This window comes from Trematomus bernacchii, unplaced genomic scaffold (genome assembly GCF_902827165.1).
Source record: "Trematomus bernacchii unplaced genomic scaffold, fTreBer1.1, whole genome shotgun sequence".
In the NCBI taxonomy this organism is placed as follows: Eukaryota; Metazoa; Chordata; class Actinopteri; order Perciformes; family Nototheniidae; genus Trematomus; species Trematomus bernacchii.
In genome coordinates, this window is record NW_022988066.1 from 2,041,616 (window position 1) to 2,055,974 (window position 14,359).

The 14,359-nt window shown below is 44.5% G+C and overlaps 1 protein-coding gene across 1 annotated transcript; it reads left to right on the top strand.

Moving 5' to 3' along the window:
- Positions 1–10,862: 10,862 nt before the first annotated feature.
- LOC117474613 (tubulin beta-4B chain-like) lies at positions 10,863–14,204 on the top strand. Its single transcript, XM_034120500.1, has 5 exons — positions 10,863–11,088; positions 12,152–12,260; positions 12,351–12,461; positions 12,652–12,896; positions 12,980–14,204. Exons 1-5 carry the CDS (start codon positions 11,032–11,034, stop codon positions 13,790–13,792), a joined length of 1,335 nt encoding a protein of 444 aa, XP_033976391.1. The 5' UTR covers positions 10,863–11,031; the 3' UTR covers positions 13,793–14,204.
- The last annotated feature ends 155 nt before the right edge of the window (positions 14,205–14,359 follow it).

A 14,359-nucleotide genomic window follows, 5' to 3' on the forward strand; every position in this document is an offset into this window, starting at 1 on the left:
AAAAAGATTGCACATCCCATTACTGATGAAAAATCCTTCATAATCTGCTTCTCATTAATGTGCATCATTGCCCACAATGGCCCAATACATCTCAAGTTATAAATGGGATGATAACGTTGTTATCAATATGTCATCACACAGTGCATGTCATCATAGGAAATTCAATAAATAAACAATGAAACAGTTATTCATTCCCTTTTTTCATATTTTTGTTCTGTTTTGTTTTCTGAAGGATATTCTGTGGCAGACATGTGAGGGTCAATTGGTGAGAAGCAAGAGGCTGATATTTCTTATTTTTTTGTTTTCTTGGCTGACAAACAAGAATGCTCATTATGTAAAGATGGAGAGGAATACATCTTCCCTAAGACATACGCAAGCAACACAGTTATCTTTCCTTCTTCCAACTTCAACAGTCTTTGCCTAAACCCTGATTGATTAGCAACAATGGCCAACAGCCAAACTCACTTCCCCTGTTCATATCTAATCCTTCTAAGTTACGTACAGTGTAAATAGAGAGATTTTTGCTGACTTTTATTCCCCTAATTCATTCATCACTTAACATTTATTCACCGGATCAAGTCAGTCTAATAAAACATAGTTGCATTAAGTTTTAATTGTTTCGATACCTCTGAGAAACACAATACATTAGTTAATCAGGCTGTCCTTCTTTCTGCACTTCCAGTCTTCAGTGCTGTCCTTTTTTGAACACGTTTTTACTTTTTCCTCAGTGTGTGTGTGTGTGTGTGTGTGTGTGTGTGTGTGTGTGTGTGTGTGTGTGTGTGTGTGTGTGTGTGTGTGTGTGTGTGTGTGTGTGTGTGTGTGTGTGTGTGTGTGTGTGTGTGTGTGTGTGTGTGTGTGTGTCCGTCCTTCCAAAGTGCTGATCACCCTCCTCAGTGATCTTGGTGTTTCCGACAGGCCGGGTGGTTTTTATGACTCTCATTAATGAGAGGGAATGCATCTGCCAGCTCTTGCATACGATGACAAACTGCTGGTCAAGTGTTCAACTCAGTGTAACATATTTTAAATAACCATGATATTTATGAGCAGTGAGCAATCTTAAATAAGTGTGTGTATGTGTGTGGCTTCGAATGTGACATTTTAATGTAAAAAATCACACTGGGAGAAAATGGTGGTAAGGGTGGACAGATGTATGGCAGGCAATGCACAGACGACGATCACAGCAGTGATGTGGGAGGCTGAGAGAGTAAGCAGAGTGTGACACTATATGGGGATGTGACCCGAGGCGTTGTGGGTTTAATGGAGCCTTTTGAATATACGACATCCGGATATGTACTACTTAAAGCAGGATAATATGCTCTGCACACTTCATATCCTCCCAAGGAAAAAGAGGAGGCAATGTCAGCAGCAGAGTGAAGTGTTTGTGTGTGTGTGTGTGTGTGTGTGTGTGTGTGTGTGTGTGTGTGTGTGTGTGTGTGTGTGTGTGTGTGTGTGTGTGTGTGTGTGTGTGTGTGTGTGTGTGTGTGTGTGTGTGTGTGTGTGTGTGTGTGTGTGTGTGTCTTTAATTGCTCCACTGTCCTCCTCAGGCATTAGAAATCTGTAAATGTGTTCCTGCAAAGAATATATATTATATATAAAGGGAATTGCGTGTGGCGCAGTGGATAGAGCGTTGGTGTTCGGATCAAGGGAGCACAGGTTCAAACCCCACTGCAGTCAGCATGTCGTTGTGTCCCTGAGACACTTCACCCCAAATTGCTCCTGTGGGGATTGCCCACAGTATTGAGTATGTAAGTCGCTTTGGATAAAAGCGTCTAACAAGTAACACATGTAATGTAATATATATATTAAAAATGGAAATTGAGATAAAAGGGCCATCCAGAGGCTGCAGTTTTCACATTTTAAAGGCAAAGCAGAAGAGGTTTTTTTTTCTGTATCTGATCCTAATTATTTCTCATAAAGGGGAATTATCCACACAGCAAATTGAAGGGATGGCACTAAGATATATTGAGAAACAAACCTGTGGTCATGTCTAGCTTTTAAATGTAATTTCTTTAATGTGTTTTTACTGCATCTCGTTGTATTCTGTATAACCTTTCTAATCTCATAGTTTCATTAAAACCCTTCTAGAGACTTTCAGGGAAAATCTCTGGAAATGTCTAAGAAGCCAACAAACATACAACTTGTCATAAGACATTTTATCTGTTTGATTGTTTGTGTGTATTATCTATTCATCATATTTAATACTTTATTTACTTATTTATTTATTGCGGTTTTATTTATTTAATAATTTATTTACTTATTTCTTTAATTCAGAATACTGTTTTATACTATAATACTAGTACTAGAATACTGTATATGTTATGATTAAAGACACAACTAGTACTGCAATCACACAGGTTTTACTTTACATGTGGTATGGGAACTTGAAATGTATAAGCTATAAAATGAATGTGTAATTGTATTGTATTTTTTAAGGAGTAAGGGACAGTAAAGCTACCAGGTTAAGGAATGAAGGGACGGAAGATCTCTATCGCCTTTCAGTGGAGTACAGGTGTTATTACAGTAATCATGGCTGGATAACTGTAAGGATTTCTACTCAGTGGCCACCGCAATCCCAACAATTCCAATCTTTCTTTCTTTCTTTGTTAATGACACAGAAAACAATCAGAAATGCTGCCATAGGCTTTATTTTTTCACAGAGTGATCCTATGTGCACAAAATAAAAATAATTTAAATCTAGACTATAAAAACTATAAATATTTACTTCACATTATCACTGCTACAGACATTCAAACATAACAGTCAACCTGGCCCTGTGTATTTGGCAACAAACTCTGAATATTAATGTCTCCTTTGCAATACGGACGGGAAAAATATTTGTACATTCCTGATTCTTCTCTGGACCTATCATTTGCAGATGTGTCCAGACATCCATCATTTACTGCGTCCAAGAACTTGATCATGTGGATATTGGCCATAAACCTTTCCATCATCATGAGGAAAAAAAATCCTCTCGTGTGTTGAATGAGATAGTTAGTTGGAAGGATAAGTGACACCGTCCTGCGATTGGCTGTAAACCACTTAACAACACATTGTCCACGATGGTCTGGATTTCACCTCACCTGCCTCCTTTCCTTAGCAAGTTCTCCATAGAAGTTGAAGAAATGGAAAAATCAAACAAATGATAATTTAGATAAATGAAAGTCATGTTTCAGTTAAGTATATTTTACAGTTTTAACAATAGTAGTTACATGATGGGTATACTGGTGGTGGAGTTTGATTGTGAGAACATTTCAGAAATTGTGAAAGATGTAGTCGCTGAATGTATTATGTGTCAAAGCAATGAAAAGAGACAGTTCTGTACACACACTGTAACCTGATGAGGATAGGCTCTGCTGCATGTGGGTCATGCACTTACAAACTCAAGACACAATTCAGCATCGAGCCTTGGTCAGGGGGTCAAACAGATCTCATGGACCAGCGGCCATTTCAAATCAACCAATATAAATCTTCCACTTAGACATGGTGTTGTGACCTCCTGACCTAAAGAGGGTGCATAAAATAACCAGTAGATGGCCTCATTTAGGCGCACAATATACATAAAAGCTGGATTGAAGGGCAACATAGTAGATGTTGTATTTTAACGGTTGCCATACTGTGGCAAAAAAAAAAATCAATGATGCTATATATATTTTGAGAAGGCACTTAAAAACCTTAATTTATGTTCAACATAATGTGCCAACTTATACATTGCCAGATAAGGCACTATATTACTTCTGTGGTGATTTAAATTCACCTTGTGTGTGTTTTATTAATGACGGCAAACCACCTCTCCCCTTTTTATTTATTGTGAGAATGAGAAACCGGTCAGGCTTGTGACTTAACGCCTCCAGACAGCTAACTATTGGCTCAGACTGAGTTTCTATGTATTCCAGGGGCTGACTTCAGAACAGACTGCATACTGTGCAGTGATTGACCGGATGTAACTGAAGGTCATGTGAGGTAATGTAAAGACAGTAATAAATCATGAATCCAGATGCTGTGTATCCAGACTATTTCAGGTTTAGGCTCATAAGCAACAGCTGTTCAGTAAGTGATCACTTGTGGTTGGATTTCCCCTCCTTACTCACCGTTGATGGTTTCTTTGGACAGCTGCAAAAAGGTAATGCCATCTTCTTTGCCAACTATCACATTTTTCTTCCTTCCTCACTCCCTTCCAGTCTCTGTTTTCACACTTCCTGTCTCTATGGACAACAGCACACAACAAACAACAAGCTGCTTCCTCGGGTCATCTGTTTTTTTCGCTTCGGCCATAACATAATGACAAAATGGCAGATAAATGCAAGATTCAGCCTCTGAAAATATGGAGATGCCATGCTTTTTTCTGTTTAATATTATGATAAATTGAATATCTTAGGGATTTTGACAAATGAAACTACACATTACAAGACATCAACTTTGACTTTCAGAAACTGGAATGGCACATTTTCCTATTTTATACATTTTTATGGACCAAAAAGGGAATCAAATCTGCAGACAGTATCACATCTGAATGTGTTTTCCTTTTCATCAGCTTATAGTAAATGTAATACCAGTTTGGTGATGATAAAAAGTTGGAGCAGTGTGTCAAACTGAAAGAAGTGTCTCAGCTCAGCTAGTAATCAAATAGTAGTAATAATCTAACAGATTAACCAATAGATTGACTAATAGATAGTCATCTACATTTCATCACACCAACAGCTGTTTCTGTCTCTCCCATGTGGCTGAGACAGGACATTGCACTTCAACAGAATTTGCTAAATGGTGTGTGTGTGTGTGTGTGTGTGTGTGTGTGTGTGTGTGTGTGTGTGTGTGTGTGTGTGTGTGCGTGTGTGTGTGTGTGTGTGTGTGTGTGTGTGTGTGTGTGTGTGTGTGTGTGTGTGTGCGTGTGTGTGCCCCTTATAAAGACACACACACACACACACACAGATATGTCTTTGGAGTCCTGTACCATTTATGTCGACTAACGGGGAGAAAAGGATAAATCTCTAGATTACTCGTAATATTTTTTTATATTGCTGCTCTGCGTTTCACCAAATTTGAAGCAAGCCTTTTCTCAGCCTGTAACCCTTAAAACCGATACTTTTCACAATATATTGAGGACTAGTCCTGTTAGCCCATTGATAACAGCCGTCCTTGCATACAGTAGGACCAAGTTAATTTGACAAATACTAATCATGGATATGTGCAATTCACAGAGGACATCGGGAGGAGTTGGAAATGGGCAAACCAGCACATTTTTGAGCCACAATGAAAAGCTCAAAGTCTGGCAAACGTTGCATCCCAACTATGATGTTATACTCGTTTTTCTGTAAAAGCCAAAATATTCCTGAGTAAACACCTGTGTTTAATTATACAAAAATGATCAGAAAACCCCAAATCCAGATTTTTTATTAAAAAAGATATACATTCAAACACAGAGATGATACACAAATGGACCCGTGCACTTAGAATCAAGCCAAATGAGTAATAAGGATTTTAATTGAAAGTCAACTTTTATTGTTTGGAAACTTAATTCCAATGAACAGCAATTAAGAAAAATTAACCAAAGATGTGTGTGTGCTTGTCTTTGTCTACAAAGCTCAGGAGGGACATGTTGTCACTGTGTGATTTGTGCAAAGGTATTTTGCAAATGACACACATGTCGTGCTCGTCTTGTTGTCATCAGACGGCTTATACACCTGGCACCTGTTCCTCTTCCTTTCCCCCCAGCAGCAACCTAGAGAAATTAGGATAATGATGACTTTACGGTCTTTTTGCAGATGTTAGTGCATAGTGAGAACCACTAACATGGAGATAGGACTGATCTTTAGTCATTGCTAACAAGACAGGGACTGCTCACAATGAATAATCATTTCTATATCGCCAATGTAGTGGTTCCCCTAACGCACACACATACACACACACACACACACACACACACACACACACACACACACACACACACACATACACACACACACACACACACACACACACACACACACACACACACACACACACACACACACACACACACACACACACACACACAGTCCTGAGGATGCAATTATTTACCTGCTGCAGCATGCTCACTCATACCTGGATGGATCGGGTTGCAATGTGCGAATCACCTTTTTTGATTTCTCCAGCGCATTCAACACGAACCAGCCTCGGCTACTGAGTGACAAGCTGCAGGCTATGAGGGTAAACTCGTCCACCATCTCCTGGATTACCAACTACCTCACGGACAGACCACAGTACGTCCGGCTGGGCAGTGTGCTGTCTGATGTGGTGGTTGGTAGTATAGGAGCCCCACAGGGGACTGTGCTGTCTCCTTTCCTGTCCACCTTACCTCTGACTTTCAATACAACTCAGAGTCATGCCACCTGCAGAAGTTTTCGGATGACTCTGCAGTGGTAGGGTGTATAAGGGATGGACGGGAGGAGGAGTACAGAGCGCTGGTGGGTGATTTTGTTGAGTGGACAGGAATAAATCATCTGCTTCTGATTGTGGCCAAGACCAGAGAGATGGTCATTGGTTTCAGGAGGAAGAAGACGTCTCCTCCTCTGCCCCTGTGCATTCTAGGAGAGGATGTGGCAGTTGTGGAGGTCTACAAGTACCTGGGAGTGCACTTAGACAATGGGCTGAACTGGAGGATCAACACTGACGCTGTATACAAGAAGGGGATGAGCAGACTCTATTTCTTGAGGAAGCTGAGATCCTTCAACGTGTGCAGCAAGATGCTGGAGATCTTCTACCAGTCTGTTGTGGCTAGTGCACTCTTCTTTGCTGCGGTCTGCTGGGGGGGCAGCATCAGAGCCGGTGACACCAGCAGGATCAATAAACTGATCAGGAAAGCTGGCTCTGTCATCGGCATCAAGCTGGACCCCTTTGAAGCTGTGGTGGAGAGGAGGACACTGAACAGGCTGTTGTCCATCATGGATAACCCCACCCATCCTCTCCACCTGCAGCTGGAAAGACAGCGGAGCTCCTTCTCCAACAGACTGCTGCAGCTCCGCTGTCACAAGGACAGATACTGGAAAACATTCCTGCCTACTACAATAACACTGTACAACAAATCACCTCTGGCTGGCAGAGAACTCTCTGCTCCATAGTTTCTCTTGGAATAAAATCACACTGTACATTTTACAATTATATATTCAGTTTAATATTTAATATTCCATCCGTCACATACTTATGTATATATAATACCTTGCTTTATATCTTGTTATTTTTAATTTGTAAATTCAACATATATATTTTCTACTTTCTTGTTTATTTCTTGTCTTTTAATTTGTATTGTACAATGCCATTGCCATGTCTTTTTATGCTGCTGCAACACAAACATTTCCCAAACTGGGATCAATAAAGTACTATCTTATCTTATCTTATCTTATTTTATGAGCAACAAATGTTTTCTTTTCTTGGAGCAGTAAGAGGGCTGTGGTGTCTGTAAAAACAAACTTGGAGGAGTGAGGGGCCCTGTTCTTGATCACCAGCAATCCAGCCGGGGGTTCAGTTTAGTTCTTTCTGACAGTTCTAACCATTGTGAGCTTTTTCTTCAGAAGGTTATGTTGATACCCGTGAGACCTTGTGCCATGTGCCATCCTCTCTGGGTCTCCTCCAACCGGCTCTCCAGTGTAAACCTGCAGGTTCAGTGCATAGCTGGAGTTTGCATCACATGCTGCCCATATTTTTATATCATATGTTGCCGGTTTGGAAGGCAGGTACTGCTTAAACGGGCAGTGATCTCTGAATGCCGCCTGCCTTTCATCAGTATGACTATAAGTCCTGCCTGGTGTTTATTGGGGGATAAGGACCACTGTATTTCAAAAAAATGTAACATGAATGTCTCATTTGGAGGAATAGCACTTTCCTCATCTGATGGTTCATAATTCAGTATCTTCATCATCAGAATTTACCTCAAGGTCTTCATCTTCAGACACATTCTCCTCCATTTCACTGTGATGATTATAATCAAGGATGTGTTACAGATATCCCGGGCTGTCCTCTCCTCACTTGTGTTGCTAATTTTGTCCAGCTCTGACAGTGAGTATACTGCACGGGCAGAGTGTAATGTTGCAGTTTTCCCATGTCTCACATTTGGACTGCTGACCCCTTTGTGTGTGTGTGTGTGTGTGTGTGCGTGTGTGTGTGTCACATTTGCACTTATGACCCCATTCAGCCTCCACTTTCACTGCTTGGTTGCACTGCTGGATCAGATTGACCCACATACAATCTCTGTGATATAAACATGCAGATACATGACATGAACCATTTTCATTTGTATTGCACTAATTAAGGCAAGCAGAGGATGATTAATTAAAATCATATGTTGCCGGTTTGGAATATATTTGGCTATGCACGTCTCTGCAATCTCAAGTGCATCCATCTCATGCCAAAACGATGTATTCTTCTCCAGGAAATGGCACAGCAGTGCTCAGGTCGTGCTATAAAGATAATGCAACCTGCATTAATATGATATTATCTTAAAGGTGGGGTAGGTAATTTTGGAGAAACCAGCTCGAGTGCGCAAGAATTTGAAAATACACAGCCGGAAAGAATATGCCACTTCCTTACAGAGCCCCTCCTCCAACACACACGAACGCGCACATGACCAATGAGGGCACGAGATAAGTTTGTGCACAGATGGAAGGCTGACAGGCAGGTAGGCCATCCAGTTATTTTAGCCGGGCCGGCTAAAATGATTGGTCGTGCTTTTTACAGTACTACGGCTTCCACAGATGACATTTTTTTATGGATTTTTTGTCAAAGCACTTAAAATATTCATTGCTATCGGGATGTTAAGAGCATTCCAGGGAATATAACAAAAAGTGTATGTCGAGCCGGTTTCTCAAACTTACCTACCCCACCTTTAATAAAAGTGCACGTTTGCAGAAGATTTAAAATAAACATTGACCTTGTAGTGCCGAGAGAAGGGAGACGGAGGCAAATCTCAGTTTATTGAGGAGCAGAAATACACATGCTGTCGGGTCGAGCCGAGAAGACTAAGAGAAAGTGTAAGGGACAACACACAGTAGGTACCCCGGAGGTACCGTCAACATATCTGTCCGTGCGGAAACAATACCCCCAACCTGTAGTTCCTGGATTGAATTATGTAACCCCAGTGTATGAACCAGTGATCACTACACAAGCCCCCCCAGAATTCAACCATGGACACAATCCTCGCGTCCGGGAGGAAGCACCACAGGGGCCGAGGAGGGCGGGCCATGGAACGGGCCGTCGGAAGGGGGCCGCAGGAGAGGGTAGGGGCCCCAACGAGGGCGAGGGCAACCCCACCGGAGGGCGGGGGGCGGGCCGGCACGGGCCGCCGTCAGGGGGCCGCAGAAAGCAGGGTCGGCAGGGAGGAGCGCTGCCCGGCCGCAGGCGAAGGCACAGCGGCGGCGGGCACGAAGTCCCCGGGAGGAGGGAGCCGTGGACAGGGGAGAGGCCAGACGGGGCGCCGTCGAGGCGAACCGTGAGCCGCGGTTAGAGGAGAGGCCAGGCAGGGTCCCGAAGCGCGCCACCCGCGGGCCGATGAAGGCACGGGCGACGTTCGAAACCGCCGAGGCGAGGGAAGAGGCGAGACGGGGTCCAGAAGCGCGTCACCCACGGGCCGAAGCAGGCGTGTGTGACGTCCGAAACCGCCGTCGAGGTGGTGATACAGCGAGAGGGTCCACACGAGGCCGACCAGACATGGTCGAACCTCCTCTCAGGCACCAGAAAAAACTCAAAAATGGTCGTCCCGTCCACGAACAAAAACAGGTGGACGAAATAGCGAGAGGATCCACGCGAGGCCGACCAGACTTGATCGAACCTCCTCTCCGGCACCACAAAAAACAACAAAAAAAAATAAAAAACCAGTCGGATGTCGATAGCTGTCGTTAGCCGTCGAGGCCGGCCGGTAGTCGCTGTCGGCGGCGGCGGCCCCGGAGCCTCTGCTAGGCAGCGTGCCCTTACCAGGGAAGGTGCTGCAGCGTGCAGTGGCAAGCACCTCAGGGGTAAATCGCCGGGCGGCCAGGAGGAACCGGCCAGCATCTCCGGCCAAAGCGCGGGGCTCAACACTAGCCGAGTTAGCTAGCGCAGCCCGGACATGCAGCATGTCCTGAAGAACCAGCTCCACGAGGCAGAAGTCGGGTCCCTCCATACCCAGCAGGTCGTGCATAGTCCCCTCGTAGCAGGAAGGCTTGCTGCCCCCCAGTGCCGAGACGAAGCGGGAATGGTGAGCGACGTTCCCAGCCATTCCGTGGGGCGCACCGAGCCTCAGTCCGAGCGCACGTGGCAGCAACGGAGGTCTCCAAAAATCCCCGGCATTTCGAGAAAAGCTGCGCTTTTTGCCGTGTTCGAGTCAGTCCCGGATCCTTCGCGAGACTTATGTCGGGGTCACCAATGTAGTGCCGAGAGAAGGGAGACGGAGGCGGTGCATCGAAGGTGCAAATCTCAGTTTATTGAGGAGCAGAAATACACATGCTGTCGGGTCGAGCCGAGAAGACTAAGAGAAAGTGTAAGGGACAACACACAGTAGGTACCCCGGAGGTACCGTCAACATATCTGTCCGTGCGGAAACAATACCCCCAACCTGTAGTTCCTGGATTGAATTATGTAACCCCAGTGTATGAATCAGTGATCACTACAACCTATACCATCAAACTCAGGGCCATTCACACCACTTGACATGTTGGTGCCGACAGCAGACAGTTAACCCCGTGAATCAAGCTCTAAGAACCAAGTTCATCTGGGTTGCTTATCGTTCCAGTTTTATCTCACATACATGCCAATCCCACACCACGCGCAGGCCGGTCTCCAGCACGGGAAGAGGCAGATTTCTGGTCGGGTCCAGTTCCCGTTGCCATGGAGATGACGTCATGCTGCAGAACCCGGATGAAATACGCAGGCGCGGACGGAGGGTATAGGCGAGACGGAGAGCCCATTACGCATTCAGCCAGAGACAGTCGACTGCACCGGGCGGACCAGCACCGAGCAGAACAAGAAGCGGGGCATCTTCATCCCCCTCTTTCTCCGTGAGACCCCCTCACACACCGCAGAGACATCATGCGTGAGATCGTGCACCTGCAAGCCGGCCAGTGCGGCAACCAGATTGGAGCAAAGGTAAGAAAACGCGCACAATCGTCGCCGTTATATCTACCTGTTAACTGGGCTCGTTTTCAAATGTGATTCAAGTCATGTTTTTACAGTGATTATGTTATGTCATGGCTGTTACGGGGCCATGTTTTCCACAGGAAATACTAAATAGGTCAACACAGGGGAGGAGAAAGGGTTGTATAAGACTGAACGCAGCGCACAATAGCATCCTTTTGGATCCATGGGCAGTGGCAGGCAGAGACATACCCTGCTGTCACTTATCCCCTTTGAGTATATCACAGACAGTGAACTGCGTGTGCGTGTGTGTCACAGAGAGATAAGGTGTGGCTCAGACATTAAATGCACCAAGAGGACTTGCAGTTTTTAACACACACATATTTATATAGGTCATGTATTATTGCAACGAGAACACTCCTGTATCCAAAAATAGGTTTAACCTAATTTCTAATGTAAATCATCTTATCTTCTGAAGGTATCTGTGAACCAGAGATGAATACGAGGTTGATGATTTTCAAAAATTATTAAATAATATTCTGAGACTGCTAATCATAAGTGTCATTCATTATTAATTCATCTGTTGGGCCTTTAATTAGAGGAGAAATAAATGATTTAGTTTGACGTATTGGCAGAAATGTAATGTAATATTCATAGCATATAATCACCGCATACTATAAATCAATGTGTTTGGAGTAAGCCCTTCATAGTGGCTCCTCTTCATCAAGTGCGCAATGTTGCATCGTCATGTTTTTTTCAGAAGCTCAGAACAGACAAATCAATCCTGTCTCTACACATAGGCATTTTGCATTTCCACATCCCCATAAGGCTACTAAATCCTACATTGGTATTTAATAGATAAATAATTTGGTGTATGAATTACAAATGACATTATTCAATCAAATTGTCTATTAATTCCCTATCAAGCAAATGTTGTGGCTCAACAAGTACAGTGGTTTGTTAAATGCAATATAAATGTATTCCATTACCATGTTTTAAGCTATTAAAATATCAGTGAATTCAGACTGCATCATGCAAGTTTTTCTGTCAATCCAACACATTGCCTGATCTGTAGTTCTGGGAGGTGATCAGTGATGAGCATGGCATCGACCCAACAGGAACCTACCATGGAGACAGTGACCTGCAGCTGGACAGGATCAACGTCTACTATAATGAGGCTTCAGGTCAGGACTCTTAAAAACGATTTGGTGTTCTTATAGTCAGTCCTATCTTTTCTGATGAAAAATGTTGTAACACATGCATTTGTGTTCTAGGTGGAAAGTACGTGCCCAGGGCCATCTTAGTGGATCTGGAGCCAGGCACCATGGACTCTGTCCGCTCCGGCCCCTTCGGACAGATCTTCAGACCCGACAACTTTGTCTTTGGTATATGATCAGCCACAAACACATATGTTGGTTAGAACATAACGAAAGCTCATTTTAATTGGAAGTGTATTATAGAGAGAGTTGTTGTCTTCCATAAAGATGACTATTTTAAGTTTAAATGAAATGATGACCTGCTAGCAGGAGAAATATGGCTGAATATTGAAAGGATCGATCAACCTTCTCTTTCTAGGCCAGAGTGGAGCTGGTAACAACTGGGCAAAGGGCCATTACACAGAGGGGGCCGAGCTGGTGGACTCAGTCATGGATGTGGTGAGAAAGGAGGCTGAGAGCTGCGACTGCTTGCAGGGTTTCCAGCTCACACACTCCCTAGGCGGTGGTACCGGCTCTGGTATGGGAACACTGCTCATCAGCAAGATCCGTGAGGAGTACCCGGACCGTATCATGAACACCTTCAGTGTAGTGCCCTCACCTAAGGTACAGAATGTGTTGCTTAGTGGAGGTTTCTTTACTCTTTTCTGGCTTTCCCCCTCCCTGACCTTTTTGCTTTGTGCCTCCAGGTATCAGACACAGTGGTGGAGCCCTACAACGCCACCCTGTCTGTCCACCAGCTTGTTGAGAATACAGACGAGACTTACTGCATTGACAACGAGGCCCTCTATGACATCTGCTTCCGCACCCTCAAACTCACCACACCCACTTACGGAGACCTCAACCACCTGGTGTCTGCCACCATGAGCGGGGTGACGACTTGCCTACGTTTCCCCGGCCAGCTCAACGCTGACCTCCGCAAACTGGCCGTCAACATGGTGCCCTTCCCCCGTCTGCACTTCTTCATGCCCGGCTTCGCCCCCCTCACCAGCAGAGGCAGCCAGCAGTACAGAGCCCTCTCTGTGCCCGAACTCACACAGCAGATGTTCGACGCCAAGAACATGATGGCGGCCTGCGACCCTCGTCACGGCCGCTACCTCACCGTTGCTGCCGTGTTCCGCGGCCGCATGTCCATGAAGGAGGTGGACGAGCAGATGCTGAACGTGCAGAACAAGAACAGCAGCTACTTTGTTGAATGGATTCCCAACAACGTCAAGACAGCCGTGTGCGACATCCCACCCCGCGGGCTCAAGATGGCCGCCACTTTCATCGGGAACAGCACTGCCATCCAGGAACTGTTCAAGCGCATCTCCGAGCAGTTCACCGCCATGTTCCGTCGCAAGGCCTTCCTCCACTGGTACACCGGAGAAGGCATGGACGAGATGGAGTTCACAGAGGCTGAGAGCAACATGAACGACTTGGTGTCCGAGTACCAGCAGTACCAGGACGCCACCGCTGAGGAGGGAGAGTTTGAGGAGGAGGGAGAAGAAGAGGCAACCTAAAGCTAAAATAACCCACGATTTCTCAACTGCACTTGTCATAAATCCATCCAACAGTCCAAATATTAATTCACTTTAACTACTCTGAGGGAGTCAAAGTACTAAGTACTATCCGTTCCCTTTTCTCTTTTTCCTGTTATCCTTCTGTTCCCTTTTCTCTCTGCCTCTCCTCTTTCCTCCTCTCAGAGTAGGACTCACAAGGCTAAAGTGACCCCCCAACCTCGTAGTTCATATAGAGGAAGCTAACACAGCTGTGCTTGTGGTATTTTTGTCAGTAGCTTTCTGTCATTGCTCTTTCATCACCATCAGTCAAACTGGGCCAAGTATTCAATGAAACTGTTCAACTTTCAATGTTCAATTTGATCGCTTGTCTAGTTTGGCATTGATTGAAATAAATGTTATATTCCTGTTAAAAGTGTTTTGATGTTCTTGTGTAATGCATTTTGGATTTCAATACATTTTTACATAAAATACAAGGAGATAAGTAAACCCACGCTGTCGATTAATAAAATTCTGCTGACAAAATAGATCCCTTTTGACTAAAATAGACAAAAGAGAATATCAAAAAAT